This window comes from Tachypleus tridentatus, chromosome 13 (genome assembly GCF_004210375.1).
Source record: "Tachypleus tridentatus isolate NWPU-2018 chromosome 13, ASM421037v1, whole genome shotgun sequence".
Classification (NCBI taxonomy): Eukaryota; Metazoa; Arthropoda; class Merostomata; order Xiphosura; family Limulidae; genus Tachypleus; species Tachypleus tridentatus.
In genome coordinates, this window is record NC_134837.1 from 223,516,808 (window position 1) to 223,531,495 (window position 14,688).

General features: G+C 34.9%; 1 protein-coding gene across 4 annotated transcripts in view; it reads left to right on the plus strand.

The window, feature by feature from the left end:
- The window catches only part of LOC143237900 (ubiquitin carboxyl-terminal hydrolase CYLD-like), a 150,666-nt gene that overhangs the window by 24,380 nt on the left and 111,598 nt on the right, over positions 1 to 14,688 (plus strand). For all 4 annotated transcript variants that reach the window (XR_013020324.1, XM_076477615.1, XM_076477616.1 and 1 more), the window contains one exon: positions 8,588 to 8,762. Coding sequence is in view for 3 of the 4 variants with exons in the window: in XM_076477615.1 (XP_076333730.1) it covers positions 8,588 to 8,762 (175 nt within the window). In the remaining variant the exon portion in view is untranslated. The remainder of the gene's footprint in view (positions 1 to 8,587; positions 8,763 to 14,688) is intronic.

The window sequence follows — 14,688 nt, forward strand, 5'->3', positions numbered from 1 at the left end:
GACGATCTGCCATTGCTCCTTTTGGTTTTCGCATCCAAGTGCAATTGGATGAATTGGGTTTATCCTTGGATAACATTGCAGAATCCACTGGTCAGTCCATCCCACCATGGCTTTTTACAGTCCCCAAATGTGACCTTTCTTTACGTCATCTGAGAAAGGCAGATACTCCCGATTGGAAGTACCGTCTTTTATTTACTGAACATCTTTTGAACAATCTTTCCATTCCAATTTATACGGATGGTTCCAAATCAGGTGACTTTGTGGACTCTGCCATGGTTTGTTGCGGTTCGGTGGTTGCACACAGAATCCCCTCTACAACTTCTGTGCTCACTACGGAACTGTACACCATTTTTCTTGCTCTGGATCATATTGAAGCTAAGTAGTACTTCAACTGCACTATTTATACTGACTAGCTTAGTTCTCTACTGGCCCTGTAATCGCTTCACATTGGTTCATACCCTGTTCTCACTGATATTCAAAACCAACTGGCCCATTTCTCATTAACATCTACTTCTATCCAGTTTTTCTGGATACCAGGAATGAGCTTGCAGACACGGCAGCTAAATCTATCTGCTCTTGCACTATCACCACTGTGCCTATTCCATACATGGGCTATGGTCCTGTATTCAGGGCTTAGCTCTGTGCCAGCTGGCAATCGACTTGGAGTGAGCAATGTGACAACAAGCTTTTCCAAATAAAACCTTATATTGGAGTTTGGCCATCTAGCTTTCATAAGGTTTGGAAGGAGGAAGTTGTTCTAAAGACTACGCATTGGTCACATTTTTTTAACTCGTTTTCTTTTATCTGCAACTGATGCACCAGTGTGTAGTTTGTGTAACACTCAGATCACTGTAAGCCACATTTTACTTTCTTGCCATCATTATGACTCTCAACGACGGCACTATTTTAAACATGTTCTATCCCAAGGTTTGCCCATCACATTAGACAGTGTTATTGGTGACAGTGACACTGTCTACCTTGATGAAGTTTTTAGTTTCTTAACGGCCATTTTTCTTTTTAATGTCATTTAAGTGTTTTATATTTATTCATTACACCTTTTTAATTGTGGTTCCCTTTTAAGAGCCACAATCTCTTTAGTTTGATTTGAAATTGGAAAATGGCTGTAACATTAAATTACTCAACACCAGGACTGGAAAGGCCAACTTCAGGTGAACTGACAGTGGTTCTTGTACTTACCTGTTAGTCTTCCTGGCAGGTTATGATAATTGCCATTATGCTACAGAAAGTTTTTTATAACTTTTCTTACTGTGGTTTCTCTCTTGACATTGTAGACTAGATATCAACATTGGTTTTATGCTTTTTATGTTTTTCAATGCTGTTTTGTTTTACCTTCATTTCCTTTTTAAAATTAAATGTCATTTATTTGAACCAATTTCCTGTGTGATTTTTCTCTTTTGTTTCTTCTTGCTTGTGGGATACATCATTCTGATATTTTTGACTTGGATACTTTCCATATATGTTGATTTTGTTTTCAGACTTCAGACTGTTCTTTTCACCCCAAGACCCCTTGGTGTGAATTCCTGTACATTGGTAAAGGAATCTCCCAGAGAAGGTTCTGTTCTTTCACTTTACCTTCTCTAGGATTTAAACATCTGCCCACATGTTTGCCATGTGTGGTGACGTGTGAAAGGAAGAAGAGGATCCTGGTGGTTGAGGGGTCCAATGCTAATACACCACTTTGAACTTGAATTCCTGCAGAAGGGCAGCTCCTCCAGGGTCATTTGGTCTTAGGTGAACCGAGTATCAGTGTTGAATGTTGTCAACAGTTGTTGTGGACATTGTTTCTGATGCTGGTGTTCGGGTATAGTGCTCATGAAACTCTGACATTGCTGCAATGTCCTTGTTTGACATTGTAGTGTGTCCCCTCATAGGGATCTATGGTGGGTAGGGTCAGGGGGGCACCAAAATATTCTTTCTTCATTATGGATCCCCAAACTCAAAATAAAAGTAGTAAATAGACACACCATAGGTAAATGACTGCATCTTGAAGACTCTGAACAGTAATCTACAACTTCTTCAAAACCTGTACCTCATTTTCTGATATTACATTTTTTATCAGACAACTCTTTAGGGCAAATGTCTCCCTTTTTTATTCAGAAGGGACTAGAGAGGCTTGCTGGCTCACCTGAGTTAATCAGAAAACTGCGTTCTGGGAACATCTTGGTGAAAACATAGACTCCAAATTACAGTGAACTCCTCTTGCATTCAAAGGCCATTGGAGAAATACCAATTGAGGTTACTCCCCATGCAACTTTCAATTTCATGAGGAGTTATTGTTGAGAGGGATTTGAAGAACATCTCCAAGTCAGAGATCCTCACTGGTTTCTCCATACAAAGAGTTTCTATAGTGAGGTGTATCCTCACTTGCAATGGTGGAATTGTGATGTCAACGAGTGTTTTAATTTTGATATTTACATCACCACGTCCACCTTCCACCATCAAGGCAGGTTATCTAAATTGCAAGGTATGGCCATATATTCTGAATTCTCTCAGATGTTTCCATAGTCAGTAGTTCTGTCACTCAAGGACATCACAATATGTGCTTGTTGAAATGGCAAGGACCTTGATGCCTACCAGCATGAAATGTACCCATCAGTGGACAACTCTCCCCTACAGTTGTAAGCAGTCTCTATGTTGATGACTTCAACATCTGTTATCAGTAGTCCAGCATGAGGTTTATTCAGACAAACCTTTAGGGCAATTGTCTCTCTTTTTCATTCAGAAGGGACTTGCTGGCTTTCCAAAGTCAGTCAAAAAGCTTCACTCTGGTGACATATTGGTGGATACATCCACATTTCAGCACAGTGAACTCCTCTTACATTCAAAGGAGATTGGGGATATGCTTATTGAGGTTATGCCTCATGCTACTTTGAATGTGTCATGAAGAGTTTTTGTTGAGAGGGTCATCTCAGAGTCAGAGATTCTCCACCCAAGAAGTTTTTGCTGTGAGGTGTATCTGCACTCCCAAAAGCCACGATAACATTTAGATCACTGTGTCCACTTGACACTGTCAATGCAGGTCATCATAATTGCGAGGTAAGGCCATATATTCCAAACCCTTTCCGATTTTTCCAGTGTGTGCAGTTCGGTCACTAGAAGACATCTTGTCATGGTTCCTTTACTTGTGCTCATTGAGGTAGCAAGGACCATGACATGTATGAATTTGAAATGGACTCTCATTGCATCAATTGCAATGGCTCTTGCTTGTCCTACTTTTGTTCTTGCCCTAAATTGTTGGAAGAAAAAGAGGTGCAGCCTTTACAGACAATTCAAAACATTACTTACCTTGAGGCTCGAAAGTTGCTGTCCACTACATTATCTCAGACGTATGCTGCTGCACTTCATTCCACTACTACAGTGGGAGTGCAGATGGATCTCTCTGTGCCTTCAAAAGAACCATTTTCACACCACATGAAAAGTCTTTTGACCTCCATGGTTACAAAAGTTGATGATTTGACATCAACACCCATTTCTGTCCCTAACGTTCATTCCAGTACACCCAAAGATTCACTTCTTTTGGTTCTGGGTATGGCCATTTCCTCAGGTACAACTTCTTTTTCCTCTCCAAGATGCTAAGTGATCACTCATTTATGTCCTCAATTGCTGGAATCCTCTTCCAAAAACAAAGACCTGCCCAATTGACCCAGGACAAAATCCATGGAGTTTGACAGACCTCCCTTGAATAAAAACAATAAAGAAAAAAGATATGGTGATAAACAGAAGGGCTCTACACCCAATTCATCTACACATAAAAAAAAATGGCCACCTTGATACAATGGAACTGTCGAGGTTTACATTCTAATCTGAATGACATCAAAGCACTGATTGCTTTCTTCCATCTTCTATGTCTTTCCTTACAGGAAACATTTCTGAAACCTGCCGATACACTCACATTTTGGCAGTTTTCTTTCAACAGAAATAACAGGCTATGTGATGGATGAGTGAGTACATGGAGGGGTGGCACTGTTGGTTGATTAGCATGTGCCCACCCTGTCTTTGCCACTCAACACACCCTTGGAGGCTGTAGCCATTTGTGTTTCCTTAGGTCATATGATCACTGTTTGTTCTCTCTGCCTGTTGCCTGGAGAGACCTATGATCAATCAGCCCTTGAAGCTCTCATTGAACACTTGCTGTCTTCCTTTTTAATCCTGGGGAACTTTAATGGATATCATCTCCTCTGGGGAAGTACTGATATTGATGGGAGGGGTCGCTCCATTGAGAGTATGCTCTCTGATCACAACATTTTTCTTTTCAGTACTGGTTCTTATACATATTTTCATGCACCTAGTCAGTCCTTTACTGCTACTGATCTCTCAGTTTTCTCCTACTTCTCATGGAGGAGGGTTGACAATAACCTATGAGGCAGTGATCATTTACTTGTAATTTTTAGAGAGACTGGCTGTGATCATTGCCACCTAACTTCTGTGCCCTGATGGAAGCTGGATCAAACAAACTGGCCCTCTTTCTCTGTTCTTACAGAACTTGATCCTGCCATTGTCTGTAAGCCATCAATAGATGACTGTGTGGCAGCAGTAACTGACTGTACTTTACAGGCAGCTGCTCAATGTATTCCGAAAACCTATACATGTTTTCTATGATATCCTCGTCCATGGTGGTATCCTGTCTGCCACATGGCACGGAAGTCTTAAAAACAGTCCTGGGATACTTTTTGTAGGTGGATAAAATGTCAAAGTCAGAAGGAATCTTGGATAAAGCTCACAACCAGCATATCTTTTATCATCAGTTCCAAAGTCATTTGGGACAAGATTCAAAAGGTCAGTGGGCAATATAATTCTGTCTCTCTATCGATCTTGCTCTCTGATGGCCAGGAAGTAGTTGATACCTGGAGCATTGCTGATACTCTGGGTGAAAACTTTTGCCAGGTATCTAGCACTTCTGCTTCATCCTCCACCTTCTTAGCCATGAAGACTCAAGCAGAGTGATCACCTCTTTCCTTTTGAGCTGATTGTCTCTATGGCTGTAACTGTTCCTTTACACTGGTGGAACTCAAACTGGCTTTTCATTGGTCTGGCAATACATCAGCTAGACCTGATGATGTACACTATGAAATGCTGCTCCATATATATCCTGCTTCTCTTGCTGTTCTTTTGATTGTTTTCAACTGGATCTGGCAGGAGAATGTTTTTTCTGATGCTTGGTGCTGGGCTATTTTCCTACCTTTCTCTAAGCCTGGGAAGGATCCCAAGATTCCTTTAAATCACCATTAAGTTGCTTTGACAAGCTGTCTCTGTAAGACCTTAGAGAGGATGGTTAGTGCTCATCTTGTTTAGTTCCTGGAATCAAACAACCTTCTCTCACCAACAGTGTGGGTTCCAATGACAGCTTTCCACCATGGACCACCTGATTCGACTTGAAACATCAAACAGAGAAGCCTTTATCAATCCATCTTGTATCAATATTCTTTGACATTGAAAAGTCTTAGTATCCAACATGAAGTTATGGCATTTTGTAGGTTACTTGGTCATTTGCTCATTTTTATTAAAAAATTCTTTAATGGACAGGTGATTCTAAGTTTATGTGGGTTTGATACTTTCTTGTTTTTTTTTACAGGATCTTGGACTCTCTCAGGGCTGTGTTTGGAGTGTCACACATTTCAGTATAAAGATTAATGCTCTCTCTGAACAACTCCTTACTGTTGCAAACAGGCTCTATGTCGACAACTTTTACATCTCATGTCAGTCATCAAACATGAAGTTTATTGAGTGGGAGTTACAGACTGCCCTCAGTTATTTACTGAAGTGGACCACAGCAAACGGCTTTAACTTCTTTCTCTCTAAAACAGTTTGCATGCGCTTTTGCTGCCAACGGGGTATTCACCCTGATCCTGAACTCCGTATTGGTGAAGTTATGCTACCTGTTGTCCCTGACACAAAGTTGTTGGGGCTTATCTTTGACCATAAGCTGACTTTTTATTCCATACATCAAGCATTTATGAGTCAAAGTTACAAGAGCACTGAACATCCTCTGTGTCCTTTCTTTCACCACTTTGGGAGTGGATCGATGTTATATGCTAAAGATATATCGTGCTCTTATTCAATTGAAACTAGCTTATGGATCACTGGTCTATGGCCTCGGCTTTGAAAATGCTGGAACCCATTCATCATCAAGGTTTTTGGCTTTGCACTAGGGCTTTTTGCACTTCCCCAGTTCGGAGCTTATACACAGAGTCTCATGAACCTCCTCTACACCTCTGCTGTTTGCAACTGTCTTTGCTGTATGCTTCGAAACTTTGATCTTTACCACAGCATCCCACCTGGGGTTGTGTTTTCCTTCCTCAATGGGCCACACTTTTTCAGAACAGATGATCTGCCATTGCTTGTTTTTGCCTTTGTATCCAGGTGCAGTTAGATGAATTGGGTTTGTCCTTGGATAACATTGCTGTATCCACTGGTCAGCCCATCCCACAATGGCTTCTTACAGTTGCCAAATGTGACTTATCTTTAAGTCATCTGAGAAAAGAAGATACTGAACATCTTTTGAACCATCCTTCCATTTCAATTTATATGGATGGTTCAAAATAAGGTGACTCTGTGGTCTCTGCCATGGCTTGTTGTGGTTTGGTTGTTGTGCACAGAATTCCCTCTACAGTTTCTGTGTGCACTTTTGAACTGTATGCCATTTCTCTTGTCCTGGATCACTTTGAAGCTAAGCAATACTCAAATTGCAATATTCTAAGTACTCGCTTAGTTCTATACTTGCCCTGGAATCGCTTGAAGTTAGTTCTCACTCTGTTCCTGTTGATATTCAAAACTTACTGGCCCATTTTTCTTTAACATCTACTTCTATCCAGTTTCTATGGATACCAGGGCATGTTGGTATTCACAGGAATGGACTTGCCGACACCTTAGTTAATTAAATCTGTCTGCTCTGGCACTATCACTGCTGTGCTTATTCCATACATTGAAAATGGTTCCATGTTCAAGGCTTCGCTCTGTGCCAGTTGGCTGTCAACTTGGAGTGAGCAATGTGAAAACAAAGCTTGACCAAATAAAATCCTGTATTGGACTTTGGCCGTTTTGCTTCCGTAAGGATCAGAAAGAGAAAGTTGTTCTAACTAGACTATGCATTAGTCACAGTTTTTTAACTCATCATTTTCTTTTATCTAGGACTGATGCACCAGTGTGTTGTCTGTGTAAAACTCAGTTTACAATAAGCCACATTCTACTGTCTTGCCGTCTTTACGACTATCAACGATGACACAATTTTAAACATGTTTTGTCTCAAGGTTTATCCATAACCTTTGTCAGTGTTATTAGCAATGGTGACACTGTCTACCTTAGAAATCTTTTTAGTTTCTTAAAGTCATTTAGCTGTTTAATGATATTAATTTAAGTATCTAATTTATAAATTTGATCTTTTTCAATGTGATTCCCTTTTAAGAATCAAAGTACATCTAGTTTGATTTGAAATTAGAAAATGGCTGTAACCTCCAATAACTTGAAACCAGGACTGGGAACACCAACTTTAGGTGTCTAATGCTGCTGTTTGAACTACCCATTAGTCATTCTGGCAAGTTAAAAATAATTAAAATTTTCTACAAGTTTTTTAAAACTTGTATTACTCTACTTTCTGAAAATGGCCATAATATCAATTAACTCAGAACCAGGACTGAAAAGGCCAACTTTAAGTGACTAAAATTGAAAGTTGAAAGTCATGTATTTCTTTGACATAACTTTGAATGGTTCAGGGAAGTCAAGAATGAAATAGCACTTGTTTCCTTTAACATCTAATCTTCACAATTCTTCCTTCAAGAGCTAGGTAATCTGAAAAATGGGAACCAACAGGGATGACTCATCTACTGGCATGAGAGCTGGAGGAGCATTTGCATTTATAAAATAAATCATTTAGCTCAGTGATAGCACTAACCTAAAGATTGAATATGTTTTTTATGTAACATCAACTAAAAGATTTTGTTTGTAAAACTGAAGAAGAATTGCAAGTGTGGTTTAGCACTTTAACTCAGAATAAGAGTTAGACTAAGGAGGAAACACCTAACTATTGTTCTTTGCTAAGTCAAAATATGGGAAAGTGGTGATGTCCCACACTATTCCTCTTAGTTAGAGAAAAGACAGGAGTTCAGGCTAATACTAAAAATAAATGATATTATAACACTCAGTGTTTTGCTTTACAGCTTCTTCAGGAACATTTTATTAAAAAATGTAACCATAACTGACAGTACAAAGCTCAAAATGGCTTAAGTAATAAATTGTAATCAAATCTTATAGTGTATATTTGACAGGTTAAATTGTGAAGCTTATTGTTGAAAGAATTACACTGTTAAATACAATTTTTTTTCAACAATAAGCTTTACTATTTTTAATCAACACATTCATCTACTTGTATAGAAGCTAAAGGCTTATTTCCAAGTACAGTTTAACATGTTAACTAAGTGTACAAATTTTTCAGGTAATTTATTAGCTACCCAAGCTATGCAGTTTTTTTATTTCTAGGGTACATGGCTGAAACATTTTAATTTGGAAGCATAGCTCACACCTGTATAGTTTTTGTTATTTTTTAATCAAAGTACATTATCTCTTGTTACAGACTCATCAGGAATGTGGGTATTCTGATGGATCAGTGAAAGGCAGAAGATACTTTGACTGTCTATACAATATTGCTGTTTTTGTTGCTATCAATTCTGTCAAACTAATGTCACATCAACAGGCTCAAAAGTACATGCCCACCATCAGGCAGAAGAATTATTCTCTTTTATCTATCAGTAAGTTTTTATTTCATTTGCATTCTGGTGAGTTACACACTTCTGTAGTGATAAGATTGAGTAATAACTATCATAGATGAGTACTTCATGTTTAGTTTTATGATAGACATATAGTCAGGTCTGCAACCAGGAATGTTGGGGTCTGGGGCTACCCTTCTAAATCCAGTAAGTGTACCTTGACAGGATTTTCCTTGTCAAAACCCTTTTAATTATTTTTATTCTCATTTTTACAAAACTTTCTTTACTTGTATAAAAAAAAAAGTGAATAAGACAAACGTTCACCATGGTTCAAATATAATAAACATGTTGGTGTCATCCATTTTCTAGTTATTTAAGTTTACTTATTCATCATAAGTTCTTTTATGTCATTTTTTCTTCCAATGATTACTAGCTCATGTAAAAGAGGAAAAAATAAATTTTTGTTATGGATATATATACATATATATATATATTTTGTATTGTCTGTTATTAACACTATTACTGTTTCAAATGTACTTCTACTCTCATTGTTTGATAACAACATGTCTGTGTATTTGAGACTTTTTTCTATAATTAGAGAAAAGAAACAGAAATTAATCTAGGCCTAAATCCTCTAGTAACTTGGGCCTAAGACAACTATCCTTGTTATCCATGTATGACACCACTCTTGAATGTATAGTAATTGAAAGAACAAAAAGACATTCTTCAAGAAAATTTTGATGTGTGAAAATGCTTATCAACCTTATTTACTTTCACATAAGCAGGTTATTAAGGTCATATAATGATTTGGCTGAATCATAAGCATTTATGTGCATTTGTTAAAGCATTGCTGTGCAGCTGTTCATTTTTGAAACATAATAATAATTAATATTTTCAACCATTTACACATATTTATAAATGCAGATATTAAATATTGTCAATATTCTATATTAAGAAAAACAGAACTGAATAGTAAGTTAATCATTAGCATGTAAATGACTGTTTTACATGCATAAGTTTCACTTAGCACAGTAGTTTGCATTTTGTTTAACTTGAATGACAATATTGGTCTTAGACTCTTAATTTACTATTTAAGGATTTAGTTAAACTTGTTGATGTATTGGAAGATAAATATTGTCATAATTTACCAACATTGTACATAGTTTCTTCTTTATCATTACTAGTGTAAAATTAAAAGACTTAAGTTTTTTATTTTGATTTGCTAAGAAATTTTTATTTGCTTCATTTTCTACCCAGTAAACTATTTTAAGAGCAAAACAATAAAAGAAGGAACAGTTTCATTTTGAACCTCTAAAATTGCCTTTCATTTTTATGAATTAAAGAACAAACAAACTAAATAATAATATCATTTTACGTTATTTCTTATAGTAAGTTCTTGTGTTGGTTACTGAAGCTTGTAATGTGACCATGGAAAATATAATAAGAATGTGATTCCAAATTGCATACTGTTATTTACTGTAAAAATAGTAACAAGTTTGAGTAGTACATCATGAGATTCAGCTTGCTTAGGAGACTTAAGTTAATCTTAAATCAAGATTATGGAAACTAATCCTTATAAGTAAAAAAAGAAGAAAAAAAAGGAATATATTTAGCATTTTAATGAATACTATTAATGAAACTTCAAAAAATGCAATGGAATATTACTTTACTCACCCATCAAATCAAATGTCAAAGATAATTCATATTTAAGGATTGTTGTTTAAATAACAATATTTAATTTATAATTTACCATGAATAATAGTAGCATCCAGGCAATCTTATAGTGAGGACTCGTCTGACACATCTTTCTATTGATAAAAGATGTCTAAATAAAGATAATAATGACATCATTACTCTTCCAAAAACATGTTATAACTTCTGATCAAACAAAAATCACTTGTTTTGTTAATACATACTAGTTGCAGCTGGTTTTTAATGGTATTGGGGAGCTTTTCTGTGACTCTTCTGATGCAAATACACAACAAATTAGGAAAAGACTCAACACTGATTGATAGTTGAGTCTAATTTAAAGGCATTCTATCATGCTAAGTAATCATTCTTTAGTATTTCATACAACTTTGATTTTGTTTACTATAAGTGTAGAACCTGAGATATTTTAGGTAGGCATTTATCAACAAAATATTTGGGAAAATCAACTAACTACACAGTGATTTTGCTTACATTTACAAGGTTTTGCCTATGCCACAGATGTATATATCTATACAAGCATAACCTAGACTTGAATTTAATTTTTATTTTAATGAGACTCTTACTAAAAAAGATGTCTTTGTGTGGTTCATATTTCAAGTGAAAATGAATCCAAGAAAGAAGATACCACTGATTATGGTTTGATGATAATAGCTCTAAATAAATTTATAATCTATAACAATGATGGATATGGTACTCTGAGAATAAAAAATATAATGCAAAGTTTGTTACTGTTAAGAAAGGAAATATTGTACAAGACATTCTTTAGTTCAATATCTGTTTAAGAAATCAATATGATAATGTTGAAATAGATGCAAACAAGAAATTGAGAAGCTGATATCACAAGAAGGTATATTCAGTGAAGTTAATAGGTTTGTATATGAAAAATGTTTGCCTTGTATTAAAACACAAAAGTAGAGAAAAATGTCCAAAAATATAAACAACCTGTCAGCTGCTTAGACATGACATATTCACCAATTTATCAAAAACAAACTTAGTGATCAAGTTGAAGTCCAAAAGGTGGAACATTTTACTAAAAAGAAGAAAAATAGCTATTGTCTGTGATAAAATTTACTTACCATCCTAGTAGTGGAATAATGCATCAGCACATAGTAGGATAGCATGTCAGGTGCACATTACTGATCATATTAATGTAGCATATGTTAGTACCAAGATAATTCTGTAACATATCACTGTCTTACTGACATGCTAATATTTAAATATTCACTAATTATAGTGACATGTGTCACTAATTATATTGACAGAGTGTTGTGACATTTCTACAGTATGTTAGAATAATGATTATGAGTCTGTACAACAAAAATTATTTGCAATTTATTTATTGTACTTTGAATAACATACTGTACCTTGTTAATTGTAAATTGAATTTATATTTTTTGCACAAAAGTACATAGTTATGAATTGGAATAGAACAACTAATAGACAGGAATAGGTGCTGCAAGCCAAATAGGGAGCAATTTTTCCAAAATCTGATGTAATGGTATGTGCAATGTTTGATTCATCAGCATAATTTTGTAAGATCATGTTTGTATACAAAGCCTGGCTGTCAGGTTTTATATTAAGTGATATAGTCAACCACATAAAAAATGTACAGAATGAACTTTGTATGAGGAAACATCCCAAATTTTATAGTATTACTAGACTGGATTTGAACCAGTGGTGTAATTTCAAATTTTAAAAAGTTCTTTATTGTACAGTTTCAATACATGTGAAAGTAATGTGTGTTATACATTTTGATTTTCAAAAGCTACTGAAACACCTTGTATGTATTGTGATTGTTGTAAAGTGCATACACATTCATAGCAAAATTTTACTATATTAGGATTTCCTTATAAATATATTGTGAATTAAAAAGTGTTTTTATGTGTTTTGTGTGTTTAAATATTTGATCAAAATGTGAGCAAATGATAAAAACGATGGTGCTTTAGAACTGCTCAGTCTGAGATATATAGAATCCTTGATGTATATTTATATAAAGAATCATTTATTGTAATTAATATATTGCACTTGTGAAACAATAATTTTTTTTTCATCTTATATTGTGTTGAATTACCTACTTTCCCATTTTAGCTGTGACTCTTGTTCAATCCAAGAATAACTCATTACACAGAAGTATGCAGACTTACTGATTGTACATGTTGCAATATGGCAAAGTATCAGTACCTTGTGTAATACAGTGCTCCAGATAGAGATGTACCAGTGTAGTTTCCAAACAAAAATCAGCTATTTGTGGCATTAAAAAAGTATTGAGAAATTGTTTTATAGCTGTGGAAAAACAAATATGGCTTTTTACCACTTTAAAGGTAGTACAGTGATTAATGGGTGTACTTTTGTAGTTTTCTGCAGCTCTACTGAAGATCTGAGCAGCCACACAGTAAAGCTACAAAAATAAGCACTCTTTTACTGCCACAAGTTTCCATTGGTGCACTTGTGAATGATTCAGGTATTCTACCAAATTTTACACTCCTTTGCAAAATTGAACTTTGCATAGGCCTCACAAGCATAGAGTGTATAAGAGATTTAGTCCCTCATATAAAATCTTGGTGGTCTGTGTCAACAGATAAATTAAACACATTAATGAGAATTGTTTTGCTAGGTCCAGCGTTAGAAACACAACTTTAACAGGGCTGTTGCCCACTGTAAAGAAAAAAACAAAGGAGAGAGGGAAGATTGTTTTAGCCCTTCAAAATCAATCTGGTTGCTGTCAAAACACTTTAATTTTAATTTCGCTTTTATTAATTTTTTTTAATTCATATTTTTGAGCTGAGTGTTTATTGTAATTTTGTAATTTTTCTTTGTAGTGTGTAATTTGTAATTTTCTAAACATACTCAGGTTACTAATAGAGGAAAAAAATAATGCACTGTATAGGTAGGCCTAAATATATTTTATATAAACCCTTAAATTCTGATTTTCTTAAAATACTTTGTTTAGCTTACATAACAAGTGAAAGAAAAACATTTGCTATGTAAAAACATGAACTGTTATGCTTTAATAGGCTTATACATTTTGAGTAGAAAAATAAAAAGTTGTAATGTTATGACTTGTGTTTATTATGTAACATTTAATATGCTAAATTAATCGTATGCCAAATTTCATCTTTAGATGTACTAAAATAATTTATAATTAGTTAAATTACTTTTTATCACAAAAGTTTAGTGTTGCATTTTAAAAAAAATTAAAGGTACTCCTGTTGACAAAATTGTGGGAGTAATTACTCTTGACAGAAAATAATTATCTGGAGTACTGTTATATATTTTTATATCAGTAAATAATATGTCCTCTAAAAATTTAAATTACATGCATCAACACAAATGTGTATTTGTCACAGTGATTTTTGTTTTATTGTTATAATCCAGTGTTTGCAAAATTTTTTTTTCAAAAATCTTTTTTTTTTTGTTATTGTTATGTATATATACTTTGAGATCTGTTAGTTTAATTGCTGAGAAGATGCTACTTGAAAATAAATTATTGTTTTGGATGTTAAACATTTGCAGCAGTTATAAACCACAAAGGAACAACTGTATTGTACCTTATTAAAGGTTTCAGAGAGAGAAGAATTGTCTTCTATGATGTGAGCCTTCAATGCCATAGCAGCTGAAAAAGCCCCAAAACATCTTCTTTAAGGGATGTTTTGCAAACTGATTGATGTGAGATTCTTGAAGTTTCTTACCTAGAGATCTGCGAACATGCAAACTTCTTTGACCCTGTACGAAGAAATGAGTCTCGTCACTGAATAACACCTTCCTCCATTGTTCTTGCATCTAGTTCTTGTATTTCAGACCCCACTGATACCGTTTATTATTTATTGAGTTGGTAAGAAATTGTTTTTTGACTGGTCTCCTTGCTCTTCTAATGCAATTTCAAATTATGTAATATTCCTCAAAATTTCGTCATATATCCCAAAAATAGATTGACCATACTGCAAAATATAGCTAATGACGCTGTCTGTGTGAAAAAATGACTATTAAAGGAAATCAGTCGGTCCAGCGAGCCTATACCGCCGCCATGCTGAAAATATTGTAAAATGACCATTTGTTTCAATTAATTTGCACAAGGGTGTAAAATGCACCATGGATTTGTCCTTTCGAGTATTTCAGTTATGGAATTTTTCTATAATACCTATACCAACCGTTCTGAGATACATTTTATTTTAATTAAGTACATATTTTTGTTACCTGAATTTTTTCATTATTACAAAATAAAACAGATTAATTAATTTTAAGGAAAATGAAACATAAT